Source organism: Pangasianodon hypophthalmus, chromosome 25 (genome assembly GCF_027358585.1).
Source record: "Pangasianodon hypophthalmus isolate fPanHyp1 chromosome 25, fPanHyp1.pri, whole genome shotgun sequence".
NCBI lineage: Eukaryota > Metazoa > Chordata > Actinopteri > Siluriformes > Pangasiidae > Pangasianodon > Pangasianodon hypophthalmus.
The window spans coordinates 8150382-8160640 of NC_069734.1; the positions used below are offsets into that span (position 1 = coordinate 8150382).

The 10259-nt window shown below is 41.0% G+C and overlaps 1 protein-coding gene across 7 annotated transcripts in view; it reads left to right on the forward strand.

Annotated features, from left to right (window-relative positions):
* Window positions 1-10259, forward strand: part of znf536 (zinc finger protein 536) — a 175371-nt gene that overhangs the window by 115163 nt on the left and 49949 nt on the right. For all 7 annotated transcript variants that reach the window (XM_034299641.2, XM_034299646.2, XM_034299647.2 and 4 more), the window contains one exon: window positions 2166-3857. In XM_034299641.2, the coding sequence (XP_034155532.1) occupies window positions 2166-3857 (1692 nt within the window). The remainder of the gene's footprint in view (window positions 1-2165; window positions 3858-10259) is intronic.

Sequence of the window (10259 nt, forward strand, 5' to 3'; positions counted from 1 at the left end):
TTCTGTAATTTATATCAAGTCTGTCATACAGTACCAGATGGCAATTTGATGTGTGTTTTCCCCTATTTTTATTAAGACAGTCCATCAACAGTGAACGAAAGCTTTGGAAAGAAAACTTTTTAATTTTTTTTCGCCTTTTCTCATCTTAAATGATGAAAAATAATCATCCCTCTACCTCTGGGCCTTGGCGATCCATTATGTTTCTCAGAGGTTGTGCTGTTTGTGCGGATATCAATTAAAAGTGGATTAACGGGTACATAATGACCTTTAGCAGTAAATTGTGTGTAATGTTGCAAGGCAGGATACAGTATATTCCCCAGATGTCACACATGCCCCTGACGTATGATGGAGCAGATGTCTTACTGAGTCCAAATGGTGCACAAAGAACACGCCATGCGCGTGCACACACACACACACACACAAACACACATGCGGAGAGAGAGAGAGAGAGAGAGAGAGAGAGAGAGAGCACTTGCTTATTGTCTATATAAATACTGATTATCTAGTGTTCTTAGTGTTCTTAATGGTAACACTGGACAAAATATTCGCATATTTCTATTTTTCTTCCTTTACAATGGTGTTTTAACAAGTGACAGCCTCAGCATTGTCATGAATTAAAACACAAGCTTGGGGTGGAAGGAATAAAAGGGGAAAAGCAGATCACCCTAATTTGCCTCTAATTTTGGGCACAGAATATCATTTTGTCCAGTTAAAGGAATTGAAAATGATCATTTGCATCAGGGACATTTCCTTATTGAATCAGGCCAAGTCCCTGTTATCCTGCTCAGAGGATAAGCTCTTATTGGGTTAAAAGCTCATCTTGTATGGTTTATTTTAAATTTAAGCCTCACACGCACTCCAGTGTAAAGCAATAAATGACTCTCCCTCTCTTTTTCCCTCTCTTTTCTCTCTCTCTCTTTTAACTCTTCTATCAATGAAGTATTGAGGTGGTATTTTTGTGACCCTTTTTGGTAAGCTGTGTTCTGTAGGTCTGCAGATCTGAGTCTTTCTTTTTTTCTGGAATGGTGCCCTCCAAATAATGATAAATTACTTGAGCAGTATGCCATTTGCTAATTATATCCATGATTTACTACAGAGCCAGACTTAAATCATTCAGTTCAGTCTTGCGTAACAATGCAACATTTTTTCTCAGATAAAAATTGTTTCCATGTGTATAATCTAAACCTTTTATAGTTATATATACACAGAGAGACATATGCACACAGTACTTGACAAACATCTTTTTATATTTGCCTTTTTCCATGGCCCTGCAGTCCTTTTCTTAACTGCAACACTGCAGCACCTCAAAAAAAAAAAAAAATCAAGCCCTGTATTCTTGGCTTTATTGCTTATTAAGTGAGAATATGGCTTCATTTTTTTTGGACCTTTTATAACTGCTGCCAGGATGTATGTGATATTAAGATACTGAAGTAATTCTCCCATTTTGAAATGTTCTATTGCATATTCTTGTGTGTTTTGTACATACTTTATTTTATGGCACATTCCACTCTCCACTTTTAAGAAGGAGGTTCATATGCTGCACATATGCACGCTTAAGACTTTTGACTTCAGTTCAATAGCAGATGAATGCAGTTTATTATATGTCCATTACATTTTGGGGCTACACAGTCAGCCTTAGGCTCTATAGGGAATAGAGAGCTTCTGTACAGCTTGATTTATCTGTATGATAAATTGAAAACAGAAATGTACAAGGAATCACCACCTCACCACCAAGGTTGAGGTCTGACAATGAACAAGGCCAAGTGAGGTGTAGGAAACAAAAGAGAATAGCCACAAGCAGACCCCACTTGCTTGTACTCTCCTATATGAACAGAGATAACATCTAGACAGTTGTGTTGTCAGTTGAAAATATGATCTCTGTAGTGGACTGAAGGCACCATATGGTGAAATGTTTTTTATGGTGCTGATATGAGTGATAGCTCACTTGGTGGATCTGGATCGACCTGTATTAAAAAACACTCTTCTGCTCCTTCTCCCTCCCAGAGAGAATGATTGGCTGGTGGCTTCTGAGTGGTGGATGGGATATGGGACACTTATTAGACATTGTCCATACTCTTTTTTTGGTGTTCACAACAATTATATTTCCTTCAGATTTGACTCTATGGTATTCTTACTTGATCTCTGACCTGTCTTGGTGTCTCTAGGTGAGAAGCCCTATAGATGCCCTCATTGTGACTATGCTGGCACTCAGTCTGCTTCCCTGAAGTACCACCTTGAGCGTCACCACCGTGAACGTCAAAATGGCAATGCCTCCTCTGCCCACCACCCTCCGTCCTCCGATCACAAAGATGACCACAGCAAGACCAACAGTGGCAGCGGCATTTTTGCACGGCCTGATGTTCTGCGTGGGGTCTTCAAAGGGATGATGCCCTCCAGCCTTGATTTTAGAGGAGGCCAGATGCTTACACAGTGGGCCACTCCTGCTATGCTCTCTCCCAGAGAGAGAGATCGTGAGAGAGAGCGAGACCGCCATGGACTAGGGGCAGAGCCCAGCTCTGAGAGCATGAAGACCCCAGAAGTTCCAGCCACTGGAGGGGAAAGCCCAGCCAGTTTTTCAGACCTGGGACGGGCATACCAGAGTATGATGGGGAATGGAGTCAACTTTCAGGGCTCTCTTCAGGCCTTCATGGATAGTTTTGTGCCGAATTCCGTGAAGAAAGAGAAAGAAATACGAGAGAATCAGCTACACGGTCAGCACTTTGGCCTGGAGGGCACAGAACACAAGATCAAGAGGGCCAGTGATGCCAGTCAGGAGGAGAACCCTTCTGAGACCAAGCCAACTGAGGGCATTCGCTCCCAGTATGAGCCTCTGGACCTGTCAGTCAGGCCTGACGCAGGAACCCTACCTGGGGCATCTATCACCATCCAGGACAATGTAGCCTGGCATGGGTGTCTGTTCTGTTCCTTTACCACTGCCTCTGTAGAGTTGATGGCTCTTCATCTCCAAGCCAACCACATGAGTAAAACCAAATCAGGCCAAGGCAAAGAAGTTAAAGAACACCTGTTGGGTGAATCTTCCCACACTGGCAACTCTGGTCTGGCACCTCCTCCAGGCCTTCTTCACCTGCATGAGGGCCTTAAAGAGCGAGAGGCTGAATCTGGAGACTTGAAGAACCAAATTGGTTGGTCCAACCACCTGGAGCCGAACCCACATGCTGCCTCCATGGGAACATTTTCAAGCGACTTTTACAAGCCCTTTAGTCCCATGTATGATGGTTCCTCCAGGGGTCCTGTTGGATTCTTGGACCAGCAAGAAAATCAGGCCAGTCAAGTTGGTGGTCAGGATGAGCTCTCTGACAAGGCATCTTGTGTTGAAATGGAGGCATGTGAGGAGCGGGAAGGTCAGTCAGAAGATGATGAAGCAGGTCATGAAGAACAGTCATCCAATCCTCCTTCTGCGGAGCACCAGGTGCACTCTGATGATGAAGAGCCAGAAGCAGAGGAGGAAGAAGATATGGAGGTGAGAGACATGGAAGATGAAGACCATGGGACCATTAGAATGCATCCTGACTCCCCCTTGTCTAGGAAGGATGCTCAGAGAGCAAAGATGCCCAGGGGTGTACAGGGACGTGGTCTATCTCCACCCCAGCCACCCACCATAGAGAAGCAGTGGCAGCAGCATCAGCAGCCGGGTCTGAGTCTCATTTCTCCACCCAATGGTCCCCCAGGCCTGCTGAAGCCTGAGCAGGCTCACCTGGAGCACCAAATGAACATGCTGTCAGTCCTCCGGGCCTACAGTTCTGAGAGCCTTGCAGCATTCAATGGAGGCCTATCCAGCAGCTCCAATGGAGGAGGTGGTGGAAGCAGCTCCAGCATGAAGAGAACCGACCCCTCTGGTAAGTGAGCCACCACTTTTTATAACATTAGACCATTTTTATGTTGACATGTACTACAGCAGTAAGAAACACTACACCTTCATTTGTATCCTCACAGTTGTTTTTAGTACAGTTGAGCCTGAAAGCCACACTGCATTAATATGCTTTCACACTGTACAATTTCACGAACAGAATTCATGTGCAATAACACTCCTCTAACCCCAACACACCAATATATACCCTCTCAGTAGGAATACAAGATTTGCTTTTGAGTGAATTCAGCCTAATTTCAAGCAAGTTTAGAGACCATCTAGTCAAACCAGCAACAGATTAATCTTTATTACTATTTTATATTACCCAGTCCACAGCCCTTCTCTTTCCCTCCATTCCGCTCATAACTGGGATTAAGGGTGTCTGTGTTACAGCAGAGCAGGACCTCCGCTCCCTGTGTCATCCCTGGCACACAGCACTTAACTATCTTAGCTTTCATAAGACCTCTCCCCAAAGCCCATTACTTTATAAGAGCCAAAGATCTATGGCCCTGTGAAAAATGAACTGTCAGCTTTCATGACTCTGTGAACGTTACTAGAGCTCTTTGAGACTACCGTGTTTCACTGTGCCCCTTTTAGACATTTCAGTGATATAAAACTGCAAATGAAAAAATACTCAGAGAATTGAACTTGTAGTGCAGGTCAGTATGAAGTAGTTTAAGGCAAGTGAGTGCTACAGCTCACCGAATTTTGCTTCTGGGTATTTCTTTTCCCTCTCAAATATCAGGAAGGTATTTCTAGCAGTTAATGCTATTCATTTTGCCGAAATAAAACTGTCTGCCAATATAATGTATGTATATTCCATTTTGCTCTCTGTCTTAATATATTATTTATCAAGAGCAGAGTCTAATTTTCAAACTGAGTGTTGAGACACATGCTTTTAGTTTAGAAGCTTTACATTAGTGTTATTGCCTCCAGTCTGCAAACACAGAGGAGCAAGGCAGACATTTTATTTTTGCTCCAAGGAAAACAATCTGACTGCAAATAGATGTAAGATTAAGGAGAGGAAAAGAAAGCCAATCGCATTTTTAAAAGACTTGTTTGATTAAGCGGCTTTATTTGAACAAATATGTCTTAATACTTTCTGTTCTTTTAATTCTGAACACTTGCATGGTTTGTTTAAGATACTGCACTTTGCTCAGGCATTGTGTATTATGCTTGATTAGTAAACAGGAATTAATCAACAGCGAGTATGATATAAGGCGGAATCAGAGCGATTATCCTGGTATTGTTCTTTATTAGCTGTGTTTTGATAGGGGGAGAATATGTAAGTGAAGACCATATGTAGGTTGATTCTGTGACATTTGGGCCACTGTTTAACACTCATATCAAGCAAAGGTGAATCACTCATGCTCACGTCAGTGGAAGTGGCAGGGATTCTGAGTCAGTAACAGATCTACACACAGGGCTAAAGAGTCATTTTACACAAAAACGCAGAAGAAAACAGTGATTGGAGAGATGGCATCTCTCTGTTTGTGCACAAAAGGGAAAGGATCTCTTCATTCAGCGCAAATTACAGTATGTGGAAAGTATTGGATAGGTCAGTGTTGTCTCTCATGTCGAATGAGTACAGTAGAAAGGGAAGCAGTGGCATGGAGCGGTGCGCGTTTCATTTTCTTCCGCCTAAACAGTTTACATTAACAATTAATGCTCCGTTTGACCTTTCAATTATGGAAAATATGTCTGTCATGAAGGAACCTGTTGCATTTTTAATATTCACAGGAGGTCATTCACTGGGCTGAAAACGAATGCTAGTTTTTTGTCCGTGTGGTGAATGTCTCATGTTGTAATATCCTCCTTTAATCAAAAGACATTTAAAAAAATGCTCTCGTGACGCACTCTTCTCCTGCTGCAATGGCAAGAGACTGACCTTTCAAGATAAGGCTTTGTCTCTAAGACAAAAGTTTTTTTGTTAGGCATTTTTCAAGCTTGACTCACCCTGCTTGATGCATGTGGTTGGAAGCACGTGTGGTGGTGACGTGCACTGAGATACAGCGTAGGCATATCTGAGGAATATATACAGTATAAGCATTGAAGGACAGGAAAAAAGAAACAACACACTTTATTCAGTTCTAAGAGGCGTAGAATTATGTTAGCAATTGTGAAGGGAAAGGAATAAAGGGAGAATGTGCCATATCCACCTTCAGAAAGACTACTCACTTTTCTTACTATACTCTTTCATTCAGCTAACAAAACCCCTGACATAATTCTCTCCTGACCACAACAGTGTAAGTGTAGGCAATACACTCAATAGCCATTTAATACTGACCAACAACCATTGCACTTACACAATCCACAAGCATTAAAATAAATCAATATAAAGAGTAAGTATATATTTAATAAAGAGTACAAAAAAGGAAAATGAACACATCAGTTCTTTAGACTGTATATTAATGGACCACGTGCAGATACTATATATTGTAGATAAGATGGGTCATGAATACTGACCCATCTTTCCCCTGCCCAAAATTCAATTAAAATCAGGCAAAATGTGATTATGTGATTAGCTGAAGTGGGCTTGCATTACGTTTGCATGCAAATCGAGCAGAAACCATTAATATTTGAAGTTCGGCATGTCTATTCTTGAACGAGACTGGAACCTGATAAAGTTTTTTCTTTATATTATTACATTTAAGAGATCGTTTCACACACTCACACACACACACACACACACACACACATACATATATATATACATATATATATATATATATATATATATATATATATATATATATATATATATTTTAATCTATATATAGTGAACATTTGATTGCATTTTGCGACTCACACATACACAATGATAAACAGACACTGATCTCTGATCTACACACACACACCAAATTGTTAAGGTTACCTATTTTTCCATTCGTCTTCAACAAAGATTACTGTGTACTACACGTCCAATAATCCACATAGATTTTGTGTAAGTTGCTATTCAGATGATAGTATTTGTTAACACCATCTCATATGTAGCATGAGGCATATTAATCAAAAGAATGTCTGCAGCTTGGCGCTGACTTCTCTCTGATCTTGGCCTATTTGTGGTCTAGTCGATTAGACATGTATTGTTGAGCTCTCTTAATGGCTGTGTTCCATTGTGCTGGGGTGCTTGTGTAAGCCTATCATATAATCAATACCCAATTGTGTCAGTGCTATATCGTTATGTATACATTGTATATTGTACAGCTCCAAATGTGGAGGCTAAAATAAGACACAGTGCATATTTCACATCAGCAATCTCGGATTGTACAATATTTTCAAATGGTTTTAGTATAGATCCTTATTATTATACAGCATTCAATATGGTTGATATTGTAGAGGTAACATGATGTAGTTCAGTAAAGACACCATATTGTCACATTTCCCAAATTAATGAATAGAGCTTTAATGATTTCTAGTGTCAAATACATTTGTAAGGGTGATGCAGAATCACAATATTTACATTACATTTACTAACATTTAAAAGAAAAAAAAGAATAATTTTTCTTTTTACAAATTATTTATTGTTTATAAATTGTTAATTACTATCAATCAAATCATTAAATAACCACAGCAACAACAACAACAATAATAATAATAATAATAATAATGTTGCTCTTGTTTATTTTAATACATTGTTTTATTTTGTATATATTTATTTTTACACAAAAAATAATGCATAATAGTAGTATGGAGTTCTATAATATATTTTTTATATGTACTATTTACTTATACGTGTTACACTTGGAGGCATATGGTAATATTCATAATTATGGAACAGCTCTGTTAATTAGAGTGCAACTTTTTACACCATTAAATACCATACAGTATGTGCTTTTTGAAATAATCACAGTACATACGATTGAATCAAGATTAAAAATGAGATTTACAAAAATTATTTTCAATATGAGATCTAATTCCTTTCAGAATACTTGTCAAGCTGTTACACATCCCACACTGGCTATAACAGGATAGGGCTCAGATTTAGCCCCGCTCTTTACTTAAACAGATTTCTAATGGGAACTCCATTGACTGTGAAATTTAGTCTGGGCCTAGGCTTAATTTGCGTCCGGAAAAACCAACCCACAGTGGCTAAGAGAAAGGATCTCTTATAGTTATGGTGAAGTGGCACTCAGGGGCAAAGCAGAGTGGGAGCGAGAGAGGTAGAGATGAGATCATTGGTGTTCTCTCGTGTTTCTGTTTACTCTCTGTCACTCCATCCCTCTTGTCTCGAAGCTCTCCAGGCCACTCTGTCCTCGGGCCGCAACCGCTGTTGTTGTTGTTGTCATTGTCATTGCTGCTGTTGTTGTTGATTGCTAGGTAAATGGTTATCTCGATTCGCCCTCTGCGGGTCCATTAGGCACGGTGAAAAATGCCTCCACTTTGAGTGTGTGTGTGTGTGTGTGGGAAGATTCACAGGCTGTAGACCAGGGCTAAGTGGGGATGAGATCAAGACTAAGTGGAGGTGATGGGGCAGGAGGCTCACTGGCTTTAGGGTATTTGTGGTGGCATGCTGTGGCATAAGCACTGGCTACATTTACAGAGTGTGAGCTCTTGGTACGTGCATCAGAGTGCCGCTTTCAGATGTTTACCTCTAGGAGCTGTGAGGCTGCCACCCTTCAGCCACTTTTACCACCCAGTCAAGACATTCCTCGAGCTTTAGCAGAAACAGAGAAAGACAGAGAAAGAGGGTTCAGGTTGTGTCTATGGGTCTTTCTTCTCACATGTCATCCTAGTTCATAAGGCCATGACACCCCCTGGTGGAAAGGCGGTGAACCCTGTCCCCATTCTCTCCAGCTCACTCAAGGAGAATGACAGATGAGCAGTGAATGCTAGAGAAAGATAGAGATGGAAGCAGAGGCAGCAAGTCATAAGAGAGGAAATAACTCATGTAAAAAGAGAAAGGGTTAGCAGAGATGTAAGAGAAGACAGACATGCAGGAAGTGAGGGACACAGAAAAGGATGCATTAATATACAGCAGGGAGAGCATGAGAATGACAGAACGAGATCAGAGGCGACACAAAGGATCTTTTTCTTTTCACTCCCACCCTTTTTTTTAAAGACAATAATCTCCCCACGGGTTGATCAATCGTCAGTGGCCTCTGAACACATCACTGCACACTTACTAAGTTCAAGTGCAAAGCTCAAGCACTAGAAATGAGACACTAAATCCACAGAATTTGTCAAGCCGACAAACGACTCTGAAGAGAAAAAAAATAAAAAGGAAAAGCAGAAAACCGCAAAAGCGTAAATGTACTGAAGGAATTTGTGGCATTTTGTTGCTTCCTGAATCTGCCAGTCTGCTTGCCAGTACATAGTGTGTCTCTGTGTGTGTGTGTGTGTGTGTGTGTGTGTGTGTTTAGAAGCAGAGGGGGGTCGGTGGTTAGTTGTCTCCTTACTTGTAAGTGGTGTTCATGTCACTAGTGGCCAATTATCACTGTCAGAAGGCTGTAGGATCCAAGTCTCTCCCTGGGAGGGTCACGACCCCAGTCTGGTTCAGGTCAGAGACGGCGCTCTGTTTTCTGCATTCCTGTCAGCCACTGACCCTCTCTCTCTCTGTCTCTCTCTCTCTTTACAGTACCCAGTTCACAGTACATATGTGTGTGTGTCCCTCAGAACAGGTTCTTTAAAGTCATTATGATAATTAAAAACATATGGCGCCTGCACGGGGCTGAGTGTGTTCACGGATGCAAAGGATCAGAGGAAGCATTAGATTCTCCTGTACTCTCTCCTTGCACCTAGAAGTAAGAATAAAGAGGCGTGTTGTGTGTATACACATGTACATGCACCCCCAACACCCCCCCATACATGCAAACGCATACATAAGAGATACTAAATATCCCCATGTGCAGTTCACTAGAATGAATGTGCTGGCTAGCTAAAGAAACTCCTAAGACCATTTGAGAAATGCACACATTATAATCACTTGTTTCCTGTCACACGTTCATAAATTCAATAAATTTCCAGTGTCTCAGTTACAAATATCACATACCACCCTATACAGTAAGCGTGTAAAGGGAAGAACCCCACAGGTATACAAATTGAATTATACACACAAACACACAATTGCATTATTGCCTCTTGTCATCTTAATGGCTTTCTCAATTTGCTACCAAGTAATTACTACCGTCTCCTAATTCACAGACTAGTAAAGCTGTTAGTGCGAGAGAAAGCAGAGTCAAAACAGTTATCTTTTGATTCCTTTGTCGTCGTTGTTTTTATTTTCTGTTCGCTACTCACTGTCATCTTCGCTTGCGGTGAAAAGAACTATGACGACTTTAAACGCAGTGCTAGGATGCAACTTGGTAATTGCTAGTAATAGTGTCCTCATCAGGTGGCTAATTAGCTGTAATATGGCTCATGTTAGCATGCTAGCATCCACACAGCCACT